The sequence below is a fragment of the Aspergillus brunneoviolaceus genome (genome assembly GCF_003184695.1).
Source record: "Aspergillus brunneoviolaceus CBS 621.78 unplaced genomic scaffold BO95scaffold_82, whole genome shotgun sequence".
Classification (NCBI taxonomy): Eukaryota; Fungi; Ascomycota; class Eurotiomycetes; order Eurotiales; family Aspergillaceae; genus Aspergillus; species Aspergillus brunneoviolaceus.
Window position 1 is genome coordinate 21695 of NW_020290812.1, and position 21937 is coordinate 43631.

General features: G+C 54.9%; 8 protein-coding genes across 8 annotated transcripts; 3 read left to right on the forward strand and 5 right to left on the reverse strand.

Moving 5' to 3' along the window:
• Positions 1–505: 505 nt before the first annotated feature.
• On the forward strand, positions 506–1677 carry BO95DRAFT_456739 (PIG-F family protein; the record flags this gene model as incomplete). The annotated part of the gene is made up of 3 exons (XM_025588430.1): positions 506–1015; positions 1131–1417; positions 1524–1677. 3 exons carry the CDS (start codon positions 506–508, stop codon positions 1675–1677), a joined length of 951 nt encoding a protein of 316 aa, XP_025437755.1.
• Positions 1627–2855, reverse strand: BO95DRAFT_275263 (uncharacterized protein). The gene has a single exon (XM_025581611.1). The coding sequence runs from the start codon at positions 2536–2538 to the stop codon at positions 1855–1857; it is 684 nt and encodes a 227-aa protein (XP_025437756.1). The 5' UTR covers positions 2539–2855; the 3' UTR covers positions 1627–1854.
• A 354-nt stretch (positions 2856–3209) lies between these two features.
• Positions 3210–3882, reverse strand: BO95DRAFT_507067 (uncharacterized protein; the record flags this gene model as incomplete). Its single annotated transcript, XM_025591225.1, has 1 exon — positions 3210–3882. A coding segment is annotated over one exon (615 nt), but the record flags the coding sequence as incomplete, so codon positions are not given.
• A 2107-nt stretch (positions 3883–5989) lies between these two features.
• On the reverse strand, positions 5990–6835 carry BO95DRAFT_507070 (uncharacterized protein; the record flags this gene model as incomplete). The annotated part of the gene is made up of 2 exons (XM_025591226.1): positions 6458–6835; positions 5990–6404 (listed from the first exon to the last, which is right to left on the reverse strand). A coding segment is annotated over exon 2 (369 nt), but the record flags the coding sequence as incomplete, so codon positions are not given.
• Positions 6836–7418: 583 nt separating this feature from the next.
• BO95DRAFT_467980 (uncharacterized protein) lies at positions 7419–11340 on the forward strand (the record flags this gene model as incomplete). The annotated part of the gene is made up of 10 exons (XM_025589326.1): positions 7419–7726; positions 7789–8358; positions 8418–8896; positions 8952–9088; positions 9143–9194; positions 9248–9531; positions 9598–10083; positions 10148–10442; positions 10518–11248; positions 11317–11340. 10 exons carry the CDS (start codon positions 7419–7421, stop codon positions 11338–11340), a joined length of 3366 nt encoding a protein of 1121 aa, XP_025437759.1.
• Positions 11341–12456: 1116 nt separating this feature from the next.
• On the reverse strand, positions 12457–13064 carry BO95DRAFT_435923 (uncharacterized protein; the record flags this gene model as incomplete). Its single annotated transcript, XM_025585201.1, has 3 exons — positions 12457–12494; positions 12568–12641; positions 12781–13064. 3 exons carry the CDS (start codon positions 13062–13064, stop codon positions 12457–12459), a joined length of 396 nt encoding a protein of 131 aa, XP_025437760.1.
• A 1449-nt stretch (positions 13065–14513) lies between these two features.
• BO95DRAFT_485624 (alpha/beta hydrolase) lies at positions 14514–15355 on the reverse strand (the record flags this gene model as incomplete). Its single annotated transcript, XM_025590410.1, has 1 exon — positions 14514–15355. One exon carries the CDS (start codon positions 15353–15355, stop codon positions 14579–14581), a length of 777 nt encoding a protein of 258 aa, XP_025437761.1. The 3' UTR covers positions 14514–14578.
• A 798-nt stretch (positions 15356–16153) lies between these two features.
• Positions 16154–19144, forward strand: BO95DRAFT_435925 (MDR/SDR family oxidoreductase; the record flags this gene model as incomplete). Its single annotated transcript, XM_025585202.1, has 8 exons — positions 16154–16227; positions 16473–16857; positions 16899–17330; positions 17373–17623; positions 17697–17752; positions 17942–18156; positions 18263–18586; positions 18668–19144. 8 exons carry the CDS (start codon positions 16154–16156, stop codon positions 19142–19144), a joined length of 2214 nt encoding a protein of 737 aa, XP_025437762.1.
• Positions 19145–21937: the final 2793 nt, after the last annotated feature.

Consider the following 21937-nt stretch of genomic DNA (forward strand, 5'->3'; position numbering starts at 1 on the left):
ATTTTGGATGACGAGAACTGTCCTAGATGAGACAGGCGAAGTTATGTATGAGGATGTGCAGGGAGGAATGTGTTGCCATACTTTGGCTGCAGCTGCGCCTGATGCTTTATGGGTTACGACTGATGTATGTATTGATTAGTTCGGGAAAGGGTAGCGCTGAATAAAAACGATGTAGACGTACAGAATCTCGCTGTGTGATAAGTAGATGAGTAACGAGTAGAAGAGTAAAAGAGTTGTGTCAGTGTAGGTTGTATTTACCTGGTTTGTGGTCAATGTGCGCGCGCGATGCAGTGGTTAGACTAACTAGTTTGTACTGTTTGTACTGTACTGTTTTACTGTACCCCCGAGGTGTTGACACCTGAGGCACCCGGCCCCGTTTTTCGATTCTTTCCGCTTCCGCCTTCTCCGGGGGTTCCCCTTCTCTCCTTCTCCCAGCTTCTTCTTCCCCGAGCTGCCTCCACCTCATCTTGACAGCTTTGTTTCTTGTCAATTTCTGGCGCACAAGATGGTCTCCTCTCCTCCCTCACCCACAACGACCGGAGCAATGTCCGCTATCCACGGCAACAACAACAACAGCAGCAATAGCAGCAGCAGCAACAGCGGCGGCGGCCCCCCGCCGATCCTCAAGTCCTCACCCCCCGTTCGCATCCTCCCCTCGCAGCTCGCGCGCATTTATTCCTTCGCCCACCCCGCGGCCGTTCTCTTGGGATTCGCCGTCCGCTTCCCCCAACTCGTCAACGATCCCGTGTCGGAGATGTTAAACGCGCTTCCGTTCCTGGCCGCCAGTCAGGTCGTGTTTGCGATCATCTGTCTCCCACCGGCGGGCGGGTCGCTTGACAACACCCTGGGCAACAGCTCCTCCGGTGCGACCCCTTCCGGAACAAGCTCCAGCTCGAGCAACATCATTCTCCGTCCGGGACGGCCTGCGCGTCGCAAGGGCGGTGGTGGTGGAAGCGGCGGCGCGGGCGCGGGCGTAGGGGGTGGGGTGCTGGGTGGATTGGGAGGGAAGGTTATTGTAAGTGCTTTTTCTTGCAAGATTATTGTGACACGTGCAAGTGTAGCAGAATCTATGCTACGCTTACTGCTACGATGTACTAGATAAGACCATGCTAATGTGCGACCTCGTCCAGCCTTCACTCCTCGCCCTCATCCTGACGGCCCTCCTGGCCACCCCGGTTCTGGCCATCCTCCTCGTTCTCTTCGGCGCCCCGTTCACCACGCATCATGCCCAGACGGCGCTCTGTGCGGCGCATATGGCTCTCCTGGCGGCCGTGCCCTTGGTTTACGTGCATGGGGTTGATGGGGCGGTCTGGAGGGAGGTCTGGGGCGCCGGTCGGCCGGCTGATGCCGTGTGGGGGGCGGCGTTGGGGACTTGCGTTGGGGCTTGGTTGGGCGCGGTGCCTATTCCATTAGACTGGTGAGTTCATTGCCTATTTGTTTGAGTGGGATGCAGTGTCTGGGCGTGCAGTGCAGGGTTCAAGGGTGATACTAGTCGGTTCATATGACATGCTAATGATCCATAGGGACCGTCCGTGGCAAGCCTTCCCCATCACCATTCTGGCAGGCGCGTACTTGGGATTCGCGGCGGGGACTCTTCTCGGCCGCACCAAGTGGGTGTACGGCAAGCGCCTGCGGTTCGCCGAGGAGGGCGAACTCGCGGACAAGAAAAGGGAATAAAGCTGCAGTAAGGTGTGGTTACTACGATGCATCAGACTTATAATATCAGAATATCTTTGAAATTCAATTGTGAAATCTTCCTCAGACTATGACAACCTCAGACCATGACACAACCACAAATGGGGTGGGTGAGGTGAATTGCTTACTCAAACTCAAGCGGGTCGTATTTCCCAAGATTCAACCAGTCCGCATACGACAGTCCCAGCTTCGTCCAGACCCAGTACGCCACCTCATAGCGGGGCTCCCCGGCAGACAACCGGATCTCCAGCAGCTTATCGGCAAACCAGGCCCTGCCTTCATTCTCGGACAATCGCCATGGCTCCAACGGGGCATCGTTATCCGTGGTGTTGACCCACGATGGGCTGGCAGAGCCCGGGTACTCCCCAAGATGATCTGGCCGCGGACGAGCACGGCGCCGTGGATGGACGGCGCCTTGGTCTCGTCGGACTCGTCGCCCAGGTTGTGGCGTTCCCACTGCTGCTGCAGACACGCCCGGCGGCGCTGCCAGATGATGACGGCGGCGTCTGCTTTTTCTTCTGCTTCGGATCGCGGGGACTCGAGGGAAACCTCATCATCGTCCGGGCCGGCGACCAGGATCAGCACGGTGCGCGACGCAGAATGGGAGATCGTGATCACGTCGCAGCGGGGGGTGCTGCGGTGGTCCTCGGAGGAGGAGGCCGGGGCTGCTGCCTCGGTGGTGATTTGGATGTCCCACTCGTGGTAGCAGTCGGAGGCCGGGTAGACCTTCCTGGCGACTGCGGCAAGCCATGCGGTGGGTGAGGTGCTGTAGTCTGGTAGTTCGTCGGCCAGGCTGTCGTTGCTGCCGCTTGGTGGGCTTGGGGGCGGCCATGGGAAGTCCATTGTCGTGGGAGGGTTTGTTGTTTGGTTTGAGTGGTGGACTGTAGTGTGTGTGTCGTAGGTTTGTTTTTGGTGGAGGTTGATGATGGTTTCGAGGTCATTCCGGGGGCAATATGAGAGGGCTATTTACATGTGTGTGAGGAGCGGTGGCTCTTTGTGGGTGGTGGTACTCTTTCAAGTTGTTTGCTCTTTGGGCTGTTGGACGTTTGGCGGGAGATTCTCAGTTGATATCAACTTGATAGTGAGTTCGATACAGAGGGTGAGAAGTGTAGCAAACAGCAACAAGCCTAGTATAGTAAGAACCAGGAACAAAGCTACACCGATGAACTGTTGCGTAGCCGTCTCCAGGCCCAGGTCATAGCTCCAGTGTGAAGTTGTTATCTTCATCAACAGCGATTCTACTCACTCACACCTTCACATCCACATCACCACAACTGATACTCTCTCGACTTTGCCAACCAAGACAGAGAGAGTCAACAAAGCACAGTCCTGATCAGAGCCCTCCCACAAAGAACAAACCGGTCTTCACCAGCTAGTCCTTTGCAGCCATCCCACCACCACAGAACAAACCTCCAATCTCGATCAACCCCCAGCAAAGAAGTAAGATATAAAACCTCCGTCTACCTCTCTACCTCCCTTTGAGCAACAAACAAACAGCCCCAACCCACTAACCACACAAAGCACCCACACCCTCAACACCGTCTAACCAACCAACCAACCAACTTACCAAGATCAACCGCAAAAATGGGGCCCGCCAACCGCTACGCCGAATGGCTCCACCGCCTGCGCAGCCTCTTCCCGGACACCGAGACCCAAACCTACACCATCACCGCCACCCCGCGCGAAACCAACTACCCAGGCGACCTGATCCTGCACTACACCCAGCTGGCCGTCGCCACGCCCGCCCACGGCATCTTCCTGATCGTGATCACCCCGCATCCCCGCGAGGAGCGCCAGCCCTACCCCACCGCCGCGCCGGAGCGCGCTACCTTCCTCCCGGATCCCTGCCGGGAGGCGGAGCTGGCGCGCCGCAAGCGCGTGCTCTGGGAGTGCTGGCCGGTGGTCGTGCGCGACGGGGTCGATGTCGTCGGGTTGGTGACGGTGGGCGCGGCGTGGGAGGGGGCGCCCGAGGTGGCGTTCGGGTACAGGGTGGATTATGCTGGGTCGCTGGGGTCGGGCGATGAGGAGGAGGGGGAGGGGGTCGCGCTGGTGGAGTGTATTCGGGGCCCGGTGGATGATGATGGTTTCGTGGAGAGGTTTCTGGTGGGATTGAGGGGGGCGTTGCCGTTTGTTCCGGGGAATAATGAGACTGTGAGGGGGGGTGTTGAGGTTGTGGAGATTGAGTGATTGTCTTGTGAGGTCGTTTTCATAGGCCCTGGGGTCGCCCGCGGTCTTCTTATAAGATTAATGAAATTTTGTTGATGATACTGTGCAGCTCTATCTCTCTGTTGTTCTGTTTTGGCTATAAGGAAGGGGGGTCCGGGGGTTCCCCCCCGGAAAGCTTCAAAGCCCCATGATTCTATATGATGTTCTGATTGTTCTTTGGCAACTGTCTTGACAAGGGAGGTCCGGGGGTTTCCCTGGTATCTATAAGATTCAATCTCTGTTCTTGTTTGGGGGTGTTGTCTTAATTTGGGTTCGTTCACCACTCACGACTACCTCTATATATAGTGCGGGGCGGACAGATCAAGACAAGATGAGTGATCTTCCATACAGTCAGTGAAAAAGTCAACCTTCTACAAAACCTCACTATATGAGTTCTCATCTATACTTCGTTGACATGATTCTACCGGCTCAGTAGGCTGTCTTGGATCTACAAAGGTTAGACCTTTATTCCTACTACTATCCTAAATCAGCTGCTGACCTGCTGACTCTCCACTAAACGCCAGCTGGCAACTACACCTCCGGTAACAGCACATGCCCCAGCAAGGTCTCCCGACAACTCGAAATACTTGAAGTCTCCTGCACAATCCTTCTCACCGTAAAGCTCCAGCAGCGCACCATCCCACGAAGAACCGGCCCCAATGCCCATCCCAGCCACGGAACCGCTCGATGGGGCATTATGACAAGTACTGGCAACACCAAGAACCGTCTCGCTGACATATGAGCAGCAGGACACGTCGGAGTATAACTCGATGGTGACGGTGTTGGCGTTGGTATTCGCAGGATCCTTCCACCCGCACTCTGGCGCAATGCTGTAGCTCTGATATTGCTCGGCCACCCCCCCGTCACTGCACCACCCATCCGCATTCGTGAGGCTGAATCGCTTGCTCGACCCGGTGCAGCCCAGACCCTCGTACACCTGGATGTGAATGTTATTCCCAAACACGTCCTGGCCCACGGCCTGCGTGACGCTGCCAAACGGCGCCTCGGTGTTGCGGCACTCGCCGATCACGAACCGGCCCTGCTGGGCTTCAGTCTGATACTCACAGCAGTTCCCATCCTGCCAGAAGGCCAGCGCCACCTCATAACTGCCAGTCACAGACAGCTCGTGCGCATCGCACTGCTTCTTGATCCAAAAGCTCTGGAACTCCTCATCCACTCCGCCAGCGCTGCACCACCCGTTCGCGTTGGTCAGACTGTGGTCCTTCATCGTCCCCGTGCAATCAGCCCCTTCGAAGAGCTGGACATGGACCTTTTTCCCAAACATGTTCTGTCCGACCGCCTGGGTGATGCTCCCAAACTTGTCGTTGGCATTGTGGCAGCTGCCCACGGTCCCCAGGTCGATATCCTCGCCATTGAACACGCAGCACTCGCCGTCGCGATACAGCGCCAACGACACGGTATTGTCATTCTTGGCCGTGAGATCGTGCCGCGTGCAGTCCTGCGCGATCATGAAGCTCTTCCACGCGACCCCATTCTTGTTGCAGGTGGCCGCGTTCGACAGCGAGAACGAGTCGTACGTGCCCTGACACCCAGACTCGGTGAAGGTGTGGATGTGGATATTCCACCCAAACTCGTTGGTGCCTACCGCCTGGCTGAACGAGTGAAACGCCGCGTCCGCCTCATGGCACGTCCCTGTGTTGCCCATCTTGATCGTCTCCACTGTGGTGCAGCAGCCCACATCCGAATACAGCTCCATCGTCACCGTGTTGTCGCTCGCGATGGCCGGGCCCGTCACCGCACACGTCTGCGGCTCGCTGATCATGAAGCTCTGGTATCTGGTCCCGCTGGTCACGGCCTGACACCCCTTGCTGTTACTCAAACTAAAACTGGTCGAGCCCCCGGTGCAGTCCAGCCCATCGTAGGCGACGATATGGATGCCGCGGTCGAACAGATTCGCCCCGACAGCCTGCTCAATCGAGGCAAACGGACCATCGGAGTTATGGCACACGTTGAATGTCCCGATATGCGCCGTCTCCACATCATGGCAGCAGTTATCTTCATAGTACAACCGCAGGTTGACCGTGTTGTCCGAGTACTTGGTCGGCGCCGCGGCGCACGCCCCCGTCGGCGACGGGTACGGCTTCACCGTCGCGTCGAGCGCATACAGAACCTCCCGCGGCCCGATCCCGGCCACGGAGATGGTCGATACGGGATGCGCGGAGCCCGTGTTTGAGGCGGCCGACCCGTGCGTCACGGTGATCGACTGGATGCGCACCTCGGAGTACGAGTCGCCCTGGTTGTAATTGCCCACCTTGAAGTAGCTGTTGGGGTTGGCCAGCTCGTACTGGGAGAGCTGCACAAACCCGCCGTCGTTGACCGCCACCGAGAGCTGGCCGCTCTCGTACCGGATCTCGTAGGTGAAGCTCGTGCCCACGGGGATGGTGGCGATCGTGGTGTAGAGCAGTTCGCCGCCGGCGCGGGTGCGCTCCACCCCCATCGTAATTTGGCCGGAGGAGCTGTAGAACAACTCGCAGACGGGCTTTCTGCAATCGAATGAGCATTCATGTCAAGTCAACGGTAGGAAGCTGGTACTCACGAAGAGATCGAGTCATCGATATGGATCTGTCCGATCACCGTCCCATGCGACGAGTCGTCCGGCTGCGGCACTGACAAGGTCACCCGCAATCGATTGTTCCCATTGTTGGGACTCCAGCTGGACGGGCTGATTTCGCGAAACTCGGTCCGGCAGTGCTTGCTGTTGGGCGTGGTGACGCAGCCCGCACTCGACGGGGACCCCCGGCACCGTCATGACCAGCTCGCCGGTCGAGCCGTCCGTGTAGAAGACGCTGCTGCTGTAGCCGCTGCATCCGGCTAACGACGACCCCGAGATCATCTGAGGACTCCCCGTGCTTCCCGTGGGGAGTTGGAGGTTCCATTTGGTGAGGTCGAAGTTGCCCCCGGGCTGCAGGAGGGGTTGAGGGCGGCCGCGGAGGCGAGGAGCCCTAAGAGGGCGTATAACCGGGACATGGCCGGCTGTGAACTGGCAAATGAGTGAGATGAAGCTCCCCTCAAACTGAACATGCAAGGGCATTATTTACTATATATTTGCAGTGACGAGTCATGCAGAAACCACATGGGCCGTAGTAGTGGAGACGGATCAGTAATCTACTTCAGCTGCCGAGCGTAAGCAAATTACCGAACACGAGCTGCGTGAGGGTTTATGGGGATCATGAGGCACAAACCCCTTCTTTTAGCGGCGGGTTAGTGCCTCTTAGTGTCCTTTAGTGTCCCTGAGGCTGATGGTCCCCAATAGACGAGGATAGTCACCACCTCGTTTTCATGGCTTGGCGTGAAGAAAAATCCATGTCCCTACATTAGTTCTGGCTGTATAGCGGGTCCGGTTGTTCAGCTCGCGTGGCAGCCCGTCCTATCAGGGTTGCTGCTCCGACATCATTCCCTGGTGAGAGGGTCTACTATAAGAACACAATGCATTCCTTCAGAGTCAGGGATCAGTGACCGAGTATCAATAGGCTTTGGGTCATCTGCGCATCAACAAGATGACCGTGGGCAGGGCAGTAGCCTGGCTATATGCCTTGGGCCTCGTGGCGTCTTCCGCCGCTGGTCCCCTAAGAGCCCCTCTATCAGCACCCAAAAATGTCCGTCGCGCAACGTCGTCGGCAGATCCCTCTTGCCCCGAAGGCTTCTTTTGCCAGCAGTCGGACTGCCCGAGCGATGTGGTCTGTCCGTCTGGGGAGACGTGCATCAATTTCGAGGGCAACTACGCCTGCGCGCCGCCCGGGTTGCAGTGGTGTGCTTTGAATCCTACGACGCTGCAAGGTGTTGGCTGCGATAGTGGTCTATGCTGGTGAGCTTTGATTTATCGTGTGAAAATACCTAGGCTGGGATTCTTGCTGACGATTGGCGCAGCCATGGCAACTGCTACACGTCTGACGCAGTCTGCTGCGACTTCCCCAGCATCCAGTGCAGTATTGGAACCGCGTGTAACGTGTGCAGCCCTGGCCAGACTTGTGGTAGTAATCAGTGTGTCGGCGGTGCTGAGTCGACTACTACGACTACTACAAGATCGACGTCTTCGAGTACGACGACCTCTCTGCCGCCGGTCGTGTCTTCCTCGACCACTACGACGAGTACTACCACAAAAGGCACCACAAGCACTACGATTACAACTAGCAAGTCTACCACGACTGCTACTTCCACCTCTACCACCTCCAAGACGACCACTACCACTTCCTCAGCCTCTTCCACTTCGACGACATCGAGGTCCACCACGACCACAAACACCTCATCTGCCTCTTCAACCCCGACCCAACCAGCCCAAGTGGACTCTTTCTCCTTCCTAGGCTGCTACTCCGACCAAGAGAGCCCCCGCGTTCTTGTAGCCGACTCGAAAGAGGACGCCACGGGCATGACGATCGAGGCCTGCGTATCCATCGCCAAAGCCGGTGCATGGCGATACGCGGGTGTCGAATATAGCAGGTACGGTCCCTATCAACCTCATACATTGTGTCGTAGACAGACTAACATTAACCTCCCAGACAATGTTTCGTCGGAAACACCATCCACGACGGAACAGCCTATTCGGACAGCGACTGCAACATGCCCTGTTCCGGCAACGCGGGCGAGACCTGCGGCGGGGGAAACCGCGTGCAGATCTACGCTGATCGATCCTGGGAGGATCCCACCTACGCGGAGCTGGCAGACGCCATTCACCAGTACAACGCGAGTGTCTGGCAGGCGCTGCAAGTGCTCGAATCATACCAGAACCATCTGGAGACGCTGCAGGGTCTGTTGCAGTCTTCTTCGGCCAAGGTGAAGCGTGCGGATCAGAGTGAGTATGAGCAGATTGAGCTGCAGATTATGGGAGATCAGAGTGATGCAAATGAGGCGTCGAGTAGTCTGTCGGCAGCAAAGTCAAATGGTGACAGGTTGCTGACGTTGGGACGGCGCCTGGATACCATTAACGAAGACGATCCGCGCGTGTCGGAAGATGCGTTTGAGGAGTGGGATAATGCAGGTATGTTCGATTCTTTCATGGCCATGGCTAGCATTCTCACAGTTTTGGACACTAGTGGATGCCCTCCAGAGCCAAATGATCGAGGTGATCCGTGATCTCAATGCCAATCTCGTCGAGCTCTCTGACGCCATTGCTGCTGGCGTTGCCCCGGCCATCGACGCCGCAGCGAGTATTTCTCAACTTAGGATAACGGTCTGTCTGCGTGATATCTCCCAAACGACGAACATGTTGACCTAACCTTGACAGATCAATGCTATCGGACTCCCTGTCTCTGCGGCTGCCTCGGCAACTGGAATCTGTAAGCCTTTGTGTCAGAACCGTCGTGCTGGACCTGGTACTCATTTAGCATAGTCCTCGTCATGGCAACTCTGGCCGCGTTGTTCGAAAGTAACGGATCGCCACCCGTCGCGGCACCGACCATCATGCCCACCACCACCACCATGATGACCACGGCGACTTCCACCACATCCTTCACCTCTTCTACCTCTTCCACTTCCTGTGCCGCCACAGCTACCACGAGCCCGGTCATTATCATGACGGTGGAAGGGACCACCGTTCAGGAGTTCCAAGACTTCGTGGCAACCCTGCCAAAAGACCCCGAGGCTCTTCAATTTACCGAGTCGTGGCAGCCGAACGTAAGCTTCTCGCTTTGAACTCCCCATTTACCACGGCTCGTACTTACCAAGGCATTGTGACTATAGTTTGTCTACATGGGAATCGTCGATCAATGCACCGCCGAAGAGTTCAATAGCAATCCCATCGTTGACGCGTGGAGTGTTGATGGAGAAATTGACCTGGATAGCAACGACGATACCCTGAATGACGCAGTATCAGCGAAGAAGAGGTCGTATAGCGCCACGCCAGCGGGGTCCAGGCATCCTGGCTCCATGAATAATCACCTTGACGAGCCGTGGTTGAATGAGTGGTTGAATGACAACAACCCGAACGCCACGGAAAGGGAGCCGCACCTTCAGGCACGCATCGAGCCGACGGCCAACAGTCGCTTCTATCTCCAACAGCAGAGCCCCGGCCATCTCCAATGGCTTTCTCAGGTATCACGGTACAGCAACCTGTATGGGGACTATCTGAGCTTCGACGACTTGATTTACAATGATCCCTCGAATGCGAACGCCAACGGCGCGCCCATTGTCTATGTCATTGACTCCGCCTTCCTGGCTGGACATGAGGTAAGTAGTCAGCCACACAGCTATATCCAGAACCTGCGGTATATGCTGACATTGCCCTATCAAGTCCTTTACCGACCGGCTATATGACAGCTTCGGCGTGGACGACGTGGGCACTCGGAAGACGGGGCTAACGATCGTACCCCGGAATGGCCACGGAACATGTATGACCTCCCTCGCGACAGGGGCGTATCACTCGATGGGAAAAACTGCCCGTCTCGTCGCCGTCGAGCTGGTGATATCCAAATCTGGGGTGATACTGGAAATGCGCGCCCGCCGGGCGGCCTTTGTCTTCCATGAGATTTACCGGCATATTGTGAACAATGGCGCCCAGGGCAACGCCGTCATCTCCATGTCTTTCGGTAAGTCTGCCTTTCCCTCTCATGTACCTTATTTCTACCCTTCTTCTCCCTGCTAACCTAAACCTCATGAAAAAGGCGGTCCTCGGCAGGCATTCCTCTGGGGCGGAAGTCTCAATCCGCTTGACGAGCCGTATCGGGACGTCTTCGACAAATATCTGCAGTGGTTCTATGACCTCGGTGTTGCGGTGATCTGCAGCGCGGGAAACGATGCAACCCAGCAACGTGAGCCTGCGCAATTGGATCTCAACTACCTGTACCCCCGGGGCAAGGGCGGCGCCGACACGCCCCTGATCGTCGTCGGAAACGCTCTGTTCGATAACAGTCGCAACCCGACCTCGCAGTTCCGCGACGAAGAGCAGCGCGGCATTCTCACCCTTTACAATATCGGCACCAACGTCGACTGCGCGACTGTGGGATACAACGACCAAGGGGTGGACACCTCGCAGCTGAATGTCTACGCGGTCGAGCCGGCGGGCACCTCCCAGGCCACCGCCATCACGGCCGGCATGGTCGCCTACTATCTGTCCCAGCCGGACCTGCGGGCGCAGTTCATGGCCAACGGGCTGGGAAGCATGTCCCAAGCAATCAAGACGTACCTCCTGAACACAGCCAACCAGTATAAGCTGGATGCCGGGCTAACGGACGGAATTCCCCGGGCGGCGCTGGGCGATGTGGTGCCGTGCACAGGGGGCACTGCGGGCAGACCGGTCATCAACCCTAACCCATTCGTGCCGGCCGCCACGGATGGGCGGCAGTTGGTGCGGACGCAGGTGACGGATGGGACCACCGTGGTGATTCAAAACGTGGTAAGTCATATTTCTGCATCGGTGTTTAGAATTGTGAGATGCTGTGACTGACGCTATACATCCGGTAGCCTCAATGCTGGGATTTGAATTAGAGGAGACATGGTATTTTTGACCAGAGTGATGGATCTAGATCTATTATACAAGGGTTTGGGCATAGCAGATAATAACAAGAAGCAACGATTCATCGCGGGTCAGCTTAATTTCGAAGACTTTGCAACCACTTCGCTTAGTTTATACGTAGTTGTAACTTGCGAAGTGGCGACCGTTGCTGATCAGCTCCAGCAGTCCAGCAGCCGCAAACGGCCAGTTCAGCCCGACAACACACTCTCTTTCGATCCGACTGTCTCCAATCCTGTGGATCGCCCTCTTATCCTCCCAATCATGACCCACTTCTACCTCTGATCCGCCTGCATCTATACGAGGATACCCACGAGATCCATCTCCGGCTTCGCAGACCAGTTCCACAACCCCAGTCCTCACCCGTTCGAGACTGACACGATACACGCCGAGAAATAGCTGGGGAGACCAGTACTTAAAAGCAGCAGGGAACTGTGCGGCGAAGAAATAACTCCGTGGGGATATGCGCATAAACTATAATGATTTATCCCGGGTTTGGGTAGTGCAGACTAGAATCCATCCTGTCGATCTTCTTTCTGGATTGGAAATACTGACTGCCTATGGGTTCTCGAATGGTATTCGCTATCGCGTTCAAATTCTTTCGGCTGCTAGTCTTCTCGTACAGGCGCTAGAACAACCAGGGATCATCCTGTTTGTGCCAAGCGTTTAGGACATTCTGGGGAGAAAAGGCTGCCGTGCAAGCTAACGAACAAGTTCACCGAGGATAACACTATGGGATCTCACACAGCAGAATAGATGCGATGTCATGCGATGCGAGGCTTGATTGTATACCTCTCATGGGCTGGACGTAACATTCTGCCAAGCAAGTACGCATATTGCATAAGTGACTGAAGCACAGTGCCCTAATTCCGAACCTTGCAACCAAAGTAGGTCACTTTTGGATTGATTGACGCTATCAAAAGAACATTCATTCATGTGCGTTGACTGATCAGGTGAAATGACCCAGCATTCCATTTTGTGGCGAGTGAGTGAGTGAGTGAGTGAGTGAGTGAGTGAGTGAGTGGCTGCCGCCGGGATCCGGGGCAAGCAGGCAAGGACCTCGAAGAAGTCCCTGTCCCTGTGACCCAAGTTCAGATATCGCAGTTCGGCAGCCCCGCAGGGATCCCGCCTGTTGATGAATCGATCAGATGAGGGTCTTGTGAGGCTGACCGGGAAGGAGTGGGTGGATCGTCTCTACTTACCCTTACATCCCGGTCCGGGCGTTCCAGCCTTCAGGTTCCGGACCCAGAACCCGGATTTGGTCTTATACCAATCCCTAGCATCACCAGAACTCATTAGTACCCCTGAGAGGGAGAGGAACCCCGTTTGGGGATAGTATGCCCCATGCACCAAACCCAAAGCCCCCTGACGGATGGGGACACGGGAAAAGGCAAGGATGTTTTTCCAAAACTTACGTCCCAGCAACCTCCGTCCGGCAGACAAGCTTGATATCGGTCCCGAGGGTCCACTGCCCTGCACGCCCGGTGCACGCGCAGGGGAGCTCCCAGAATGGGGCGATATCCGGGGGATTCGCCTTGTTGATCTTGCATGTCTTGGGGGGGTTGGCGTCCGCTCTTTCGCTGAGATCGACGTCCGGCGCGGTGTCGGGGGCTTCGGGTTCGGGGTCGGGGTCGGGGGCGGCTGCTGATATGGCTAGGGCGGGGAGGATGGTTGCGAGGAGGATTGTGGTGGGCTTCATGATTTCTTAAAGAGGGTGTTGCAAGTGATGGTGGGAAGGTTGTGGCTTGATATGCATAGGGTTGGGACTGGAATTGGTAGGGTAGGGTAAGTAGTCGGTCTGCAGAGTTGTACTCGTGGTGGCTTTTATAGTCCACTCGGGGGTCGGAATGGGGTTGGCTTGCGGGGTTCTGCATCACGCGCTGTGAGGTAATCTTCTTGTTGGCTGGACGGGGACTTTTTGGTATGTGTTTGTACTGGTCCAGGCTATTGATGAAGACGCAATGTTTTGATTGGCAGAGAGTGTTGGGGGATTGGAACCTATCCATCGTTGTACGAGAAGATCGCCTCAAATCTTTGGAATCGAGTGGAAGAATTTAAAAAGCCACCGTACAGATCAATGAACAAAGAAACTCAATCTTGAGCTACCGTGCGCCCGGTAGCCCTCGTGTTTGCTTGGACCCGGGGCTCAGCCTGGATGGATTCGAGAACTCTTTAGCTGGAGCAGATGTTCGCTTCCTACCGATCTTAGGATTGGATACCCGATGTCGGGTGTGGAGCTCCTAACCGAGCTATGAAGCTGAAAGCATACATACATGTAAGTAGTTCCCCAACTCTTCACAACCCCACCCGGATTAGACTACCAGTAGATGTGATTACGAGATCCATCCCCATCGAGCGGTTTTCGCTCCCCAAATTCTCGTATAAGATCTAAAAGATAAAACATCAGGTGGATATTGCGGTCACTGCCAGATAGGCGGGAATGTGGCCGGGGGGTCCCTACCGCCAGTGGTGCTTTTTGTGAGGACCTCCTCCCAGGCCCTTGACGGTGAAGGAGAATATCGAACACGAACGGGCTCGTGTGCGGAGTGCGCTTGTGTATGCTATACGAAGGATCCGTCTAGAACGCAGATGGGGGAGACTGCTTGTCCAGAGTCCAACGGGCCTGAAGGCCCTAACAGAGGTGAGACGCCAACTGGCGGGGCAGGGGGGCAGAGGCAAGGAGGAGTTCGTCTTTTGAGTCGCGGCTCATTGACAGTGAGAAATAGCTGCACATGTCAATTCTTGAAGGTGTGCGCTTTGCCGTAGCGATAGAGACGATTGCCTGAGAAAAGGGAGACAGAAGAGGGCTCTCGTTTTGAGGGTTATGGTGTGATGATTACATGTAACCTGATTGATGGGCTCTGCAGACACTGTGATTGGTGGCATGGAGCTAAGATAGGTTCTCAATCGAGGTTATCAACCTGGGCATGGATGCTCAAAATGCTAGTGATTGTTCCACAGGTGGCTTATCAATCCAACATCCTTTGGGGATTGTTGAAGATACATATCTTGATATTGTTCAATATTTAGAGCGGCATATCAAGCATAACGTAGTGCTAATTACCGCATCCATTACGCCCCACTGTATATCTATAGACCCCCGTGCTTTCGCTGCCACCCGCCGTATCCCCCCAACACGACAAGAACCGTACCCCGATCCTACAAACTCAACTTGCAGTTAACACCACCCAAAACAAACGTGACCACCCATAATCAAGGATTCCGCTCATCCCGCCCCGCCTCCTCCACCAACCGCAGCACTTCGTCGCGTCTCGACAAAAACACACTGTGCGCGGTATCCACCTCCACCACGCGGACCGTCACTCCGTCCTCCGCGACGTGCTTCAGCATGATATCCTGGTACACGCGGGGCACGGAGTAATCCTTCGTCGTGGTGAGGTAGGTCACCGGCAGCCTCCGCCACGCATCCCCGACGCTCTGCGTATGGAAGGCGCTCAACGGGCTGCGCACGAGATGCGGCAGCGCGGCGGCCACTTGCTTCTCGTCGCAGTCCCCCAAGAACAGCTGCACGGGGTCGACGGGGAAGGTGGAGCCGTCCGCGTGGTCCCGAACAAACTGCGGCCAGAAGCCCGTCATCTGGGCCTCGGTGATCACGTCCCAGACGGTGCGGCCGGGGCGTTGGATGTAGGCGCAGAGGTAGAGGAGGTGGATAATCCCGCCTGGTTGGCCGGCTGCTGCGCGCGAGGGCCAGTCCAGTCCTTGGGCTGCGTCGGTGCCGATGGCGCCGCCGTAGGAGTGCAGGATCATGAGGACGCGGTCGCCGTTGTTGACGAGGGTGGTGACCAGGTTGCGGACGGTGGCCACGTCGTCTTGGTAGGTGGCCGGTGGTGGGGAGGTGTTGGTGCAGCTGGGCAGGTGGGGGCAGTGGACGGTGAAGCCCCGCGACTCGAGGGCGATGATGAAAGGGGCGTAGTTGGCCGGAGTGTGCCAGGCGCCGTGGACGAGGACAATGGTGGGTTGAGTGGGCATCTTTGGGGGTAAGAGGGTTGGGAAGCTATGGGGGAAATTTGCTTGATCGGTTGCTTTATATGCAGGACTGCATTGGGGTCAGGGGATGGTACGATTATGGATATGCCTCTAAATGGACGCTAATTTGTTACGTGCTTATGAGTTAGTTGGTTGGGGTTCACATTGCATCTTTTGTTGGTGCATCGGCTGGCCTGGTCGCTTAACTAAAGTGTATGTGGGGTAGTTGTTGGATTCTAGTCTAACTATGGGTCGACAGACAAAAAACCCAAGTGGATAGGTTTATGAGGGCCAGGACTAATGCAACGCAACCTGAATCCGCTTTTTTGTTGCTCCAATCTTAGCCTCCTTGGTTTGTGCGGCTGGAAGGAGCATTACGCTCCCAAGCCATCTCCCATGTTCATCCCTCCGTGCTTGTCTCCACTGCGGTAAAGCCCCTCCCGCCCAGCTTACGGCCCCAACGGGTCCGGTTACGGCGGAAGCCGGATGGGAATGTCGACTGGTTTGAGTGATATTTCGGTCGCTAAGGTCGATATTTCATATCATATTTCTTGATTTAATCTTCCCAAGAATCTTCATGTATCAAATATTGATCAGGATCTAAAACACATGTCTAATGTGCAAAAATAAGTGCTTCAATACTTGAATAAACAGAAAGACCCGATGCGGATCAACTTAGTTGACCCCCGTGAGCCTCCGAGGTCGGGTATTCGGACCCCTCGGCTCAGCCGGATCGATTCGAGAATCTAAATAACAATCCCAGTCACGCTGGTGAACGAAGATGGGCTAGTACAATCATTGATGTCTTTGGACAACGCGTTGCACACCGAAGTCCAGTGCAAACAAAGTACAGATGATGGCAAAACGGTGCAAAGGTTGACCTTTTTTGATTTTACCTAAACGGCAGGACTGAACTAGACCCCGGCCTCAAGACAAAGAGACGACTATCAACGCTCTTAGAAGCTTTTCGAAATGCGAAGAATTGCAACCGCGTATTGCCAGTGAAATCCGTTCAAACAGTACCGCCCTAGACGTCATACGGAACATCCGAGTTCATTAACCTTGCATTTGCTGATGTTTCTTTTCCAGGTAAAGATAGTAAGCTTCACACCTGACATAGGCATAGATTGACATGGTTACTGAGATTTGCCGTGGGACTATGGAACAAGTCATTTTGTTTCGGCTACTGCTATGAGGAGATTCACAGCAAACGGTACCAAGAAGTTGACCGTGTCATCGACCGCAGGTTGTTACTGCATGGAACGGCGAACGCGCATGAAGGATACATCGTCAATCGGTTCTGTGGGGTTCAATGCGCAGCCTGCGGGGCAGCAATGATAGCAGTAGCTCATGCTTGCTCCGAGAGGCCCGACTCTGAGGGAGTAGCGCTTATCCTTCGGGATATACATCCAGTCCCCTTGGTTCAGCTCAATGTTGAAGAGATGGAGGAAACGCCTCAGCGTGGCAATCTGGACGAGTCGGAGATTCTCGTGCACGTGCACGCGGTGGGGTCGGTCACGCCAACTATCTCATTGCCTCGGGGCAGGCCCCGGGCGACGACGACGACGAGACCGGGATCTTCTCCGAGGGTGCCGGGGAGGTCCTGCAGGCGGGCTCGCGCAGTGGGTTCCAGGCCGGCGACCGCGTCTTCCTGCGATATCCCACCTGCTGCCGCACGTTCCTGCGCCTGCCGGTGGCGTTTGCGGCTCCCTTGCTGCCGCAGATCTCTTTCGTGGAGGCGGCCGCACTCCCGACGGCGGGATTGATGGCCCTTTATGCTCTACGCACTCTGGGACGCATCTCGACCGATGACTCCGTTCTTGTGCGCCATGCAGCCAACGCGGTCGGTCAGCTGGCTAAGCAGCTTGCTCAGCTCATGGGCGCTAAATCCTCGTCACAGAGCATAGCCAGGAGAAGCGAGAGATCTTGCGAGCAAAATTCAACCTTTCCCCGGAGTTCATCCTTTCCGAGCACCAGGGTGGCCTCGAGATAGTCAATGGCATCTGGCGGGCTATCTCAGGGAGGGGTGGATATGGTCTTGAATTTCGACAGCCAGGAGTTGGAAGGATCGCTGGATGCTTTGGCACCGTTTGGCACGCTGGTCAGCTTAGACCTTTCTAACAATCGGCCGCATGACCATCCCCGTCTCCTCCGAAACGCCGCGTCCAGGTGTATCACCCTTGCTGCCGTGGACGTAACTAAGCTCCATGGCCAGAAACCCGCTATCGTCCAGCAGCTTCTACGGCAACTGTCACAGCTTATGCTAGACGGGTCCGTGGTTCCGGTGACGCCGCTGAAAGTCCTCGCGGCTTCGGAGCTTGCCCAAACTCTACAAACCGTGCAGAAAAGTCAGATATCCGGTGGGTAGTGCTAGATCTAGGCCCACGGCAGTCCGTATCGGTGAGTGCAGCTATGAGAATTCTCTTTTTTTTTCTTGTTTGATGAAAGACAACAAACTCATCAATGGATTGACCACCGTGCAGGCTGATATGCGCAACAAATCACAATACCAGTTCCACGCGAACGCGACATATGTGATTGCAGGTGGCTTTGGCGGCCTGGGCCGGAGCATGTGTTGATGGATGGCAGGTCGAGGAGCGCGGAATCTCCTCGTTTTATCCCGCTCCGGGGCCTGGTCCGAGTCGGCGCGCCAGCTGTTTCAGGATCTCGGTGTGCTCGGGGTCACGGTGGTGGCGCCGACATGCGATATCATCCAGCCGAATTCACTCGCCGATGTATTGAAGGAGCATGCCTCTAAGTTACCTCCCATCCGAGGATGCCTCCAGTGCACCATGGTGCTGAGAGTGAGTGACGACGACTCTTTTTTTCTTTTTTTTTTTTTTCTTTTTTCTTTTTCGAAACTCCCCCCACCCAGAAGAAAACATTCGCTCACCCAGCCCAACCCTTCAGGATGCCGTATTCACCAACATGACATACGAGGACTTCATCATCAGCACACGACTCAAGGTCTTCGGCTCATGGAACCTGCACGCTCTCCTCCCGAAGGGGATGAATTTCTTCGTGCTCCTCTCGTCGATAGGCGGGGTGCTCGGCGCCCCCAGTCAATCCAACTACTGCGCCGGGAACACCTTCAAGGACGCGCTGGCGCGGTACCGGGTGCAGCTCGGGGAGAGAGCCGTCGCCATCGACCTGGGCATGATGCTCGGCGAGGGGGTCGTCGCCGAGACGGCCGGCATGCTGGACTCGCTACGCCGTCTGGGCTACTTCATGGACGTTACCCCGGCCGACCTGCACGCGCTGCTGACCCACTACTGCGACGCCGCCACCGCCCAGCCGTCGCCCACCGAAGCGTAGGTCGTGGTGGGCATCGAATGCCCCGCCGCGATGGAAGCCAAGGGCTTTGACCCGCCCTACTGGATGCACCGGCCGTATTTCCGGCCCCTCCACCTCGTCGAATCTCACCTGCCGACTCCGGATCCCGCCGCCCCTTCCTCAGCCTTTGGGGCTGCGGCAGAAGGAGCGGGGAAGGCCGGAGCGGGTGCGGATGCCGCGAGCGTGCTGCGAGCGAGCCCGTCCGTCGCGGTGGCCGCGGCGCAGATCGTGCAGTGGGTCGTGGCTAAGCTGGCACAGATCCTGGGCCTTCCCGTGGAGGAGATCGACGTGGATCGGTCGGTGCATGCAAACGGCATCAATTCTTTGGTGGCGGTCGAGCTGCGCAATTGGTTCGGGAAGCGCATCGGGGCGGATGTGGCGGTCTTCGAGATCCTGGGCAATATGTCTCTGGCGGAGCTGAGTCGTTCCGCGGCCCAGAAGACTAGATTTCGAAATTGAGAACTTTCCAGATAGAATCATAGGTGTGATGATTGGGGGAAGATAGGGGGGGGGGTGCCTTTTAGGCCACCCATGTGTAGCTAGTAAGGCTGATAGGGACTTGTCCGGGTGATAGTGTGGTTGGAATTCACTGCAAGGACCAGTGGTTACACCTCTTGATATTGATTGATCTCGAGGATAATTCCTTATTCTTCCAAATTCTTTGTAGCCAATCTCCTCAAAGGCATTGCAAGTTGTTGGATACTAACTATTCATGAAATTATAGAATGGACCCGGATAGGCAACCTGCCTGCCATCGCTGCTCTTCTTGCTTCTGTAGATTCTCTAAATCTGCCCACGGCTCCCGATACACCCCTTCACATCGCAATTGACAACAATCGCCCCGATATTCCTCGCCATCTAATATCACGGATTTGATGACGACCAGAAATGCTGTGAGTTGTATGGTGATATCTGTTTGCCGCCGCTGCATTTAGCTGTTGTGTTGAAGTCTCCGGGACGGAGAGAGCTTCTGCTTAACACAAAAGTGGACCCCGGCCAAGATGATGTATCAGCCGATGAATTCTGCTGTATGTATTTAGGGCGTCTTGGTGAGGACGGAAGGCTGTATACAGCCTATAAGACAGCCACATATTGGAGGTGTGAGGCCGCCGTGCAACGCTTGGTCGACCGACTGCAGCCCGCGGGCCTTGTCGCCTCTCAGGAGTGGCCCGATGGCGTGACGAAGAGGAGGCCGAAGTTGATGTATCTAGTCTGTGTTTGTTGCATTTCCTCGAACAAAAGAGTGCTGATCTTAATAGTCTCAATCAGGGCGGACGGCGCCTTTGTATAATGCTCTGCCTTCAGACGAAGAAAACCTCCGATGGTCTGGTTGTTTTATGGCTGAGAAAGTGCAGCTCCGATATAATGCGTGGGGGTCGATAGAGCCCTATTTTGTTGTTGTTTTTTATTTGCTGTTCCTGCGGTTGTGTTGACTTTATGCTCGTTTAAGAAGACAAGAAGCATTTTAATATATGAAATAGGGAAGACTATACTCTTCTTAATATGTATATAGAGACCTATTTTTACAACCCTGCCAGCCAACTTGGTGGCTATATAGGGGTAGAGTATATGATAACTTTTCCTTCAGGCCGGGGCTGATCCGAATGTCTGCGCGGCATATAGCCTGTTGGCTAGGGAGCTGGCTATATGTAAAGGATTGATTTATGATTTTGAGACTGAGTCTACAATTCGAGAGGCAGAAGGATAGATAAAATGATAAATGGATCCAGACACGTGAGATCCTTTCCACCAGACTGAATTGATACGGGAGAGTGGCCAGTCAGAAGATCTTTATCGTCAAGTTGGTTACTTACGCTGTTATAAAGAGGTCAGAACTCTCGACTAGTCATGTTTATGTATATAGTCGATGAAAAACAGTACACATATGTAACAAAAATTCAAAGTTTCAATGGACGTGAACCTAGACAAATGATAATGAAAACTTCTATAGGACTGAGCTAAAGCTTTTAATCAAATTCATATATCTTTTTTTTATCAGAGTCCACTGCTTATCCTGTGTAATATATAGATTGTAGAAAGCTAGCTTTAGTATATTTGTTGTTTTTATTATTCCTGTAACATGGTTCGAATATCTTGAATAATCGGTCATTTTGGATACTGATATTATATTGTCACATGCAACGTCGATTTTATAATCTATCGGCGCTTCTAGTATTTACATCCTTATTGATCGGTAAATATCCACTAAGAAATTATAGATTATAAATCTAAGTACAAATCTATTCCACAGTCCAAAATAATTAAACCAAAACCTGCTAGGAAATGGGTTGGGGGTCGACCCGACTTGAGAGCCTCGGGCTTTGGTGAGGCCTAGTGGGTGGGTCGACCCGGCCGGGGCCATGCGAATCGCAGGTCATCATCGTCGTCACTCCTGGATCGGCACGATCCGTTCGGAATTCCTGGGAGCGGTGCGGACTAGGAGTTCCCCGCTAGCTTGGCGAAGGAGACTGTGTTTCTTATACGTGATTCTTCGGATTGAATTTTCAGGTTGACTTTGTTTTTTTCTTACTAGAGCAGTGTATTGTCCCGCGGTGCAACTGATAGTCTCTCCCAGGGCGGTAGAAGGTGGTATATTCGCCCTTGTACTTGGGGGGGGGGGATCAGAGGTCCACAATCTGTTGGAAAGATGTTACAGCGATACATTGCTTTTTTCAGTGAAGTGTAGGTGTAGGAAACAGCCCGGCATCCTTCCCCTTCGAACGGGAGCACCGCAGAGTCAAGAAGCATCAATACACAAGTGCGGGTCACCGCTTCGGAAGACACCAAGTAGCGAACTCCCACGGACACTGGTATGGCACAATACACGGATTTCTTATCTCTACACCGAGCGCTGTGCAGATACATGCCTCGTACCATACAACGGTACTTTGCTTAAAGGCGCAGAGATGTAGTAACAGGGGTATTTAGGATGCAGTCGATGGCGAGCCACGCGCATTAGGGGCGACTTCGATTCATCTGGCAAGGGACAACTGTGTCCCAGCTGCGAGTTGCGGCATCGCCCATCACTTCTTCGTGCGTTGGCTCTGGCTTATGCTTTCAGCGATAGACTAGATAGGATGTGTTTGTTGCACTCAGATGCTACACGCCCACAAATATCGCGAAGAGATAGGGCGTGCATAACGCTACCAGCTTGATAGGAAGCATGTCCCCTCTTATCGGCGTCAATTCCACAACATGCTGTGACGATGAAAATCCACTGGGAAAATATGGCCCGCAAGCATGTGAGCGCGG

What these genes read in the sequence shown, in the direction of transcription:
- BO95DRAFT_275263 (XM_025581611.1), bottom strand. Translation starts at nt 2,538, where the DNA reads ATGGACTTCCCATGGCCGCCCCCAAGCCCACCAAGCGGCAGCAACGAC.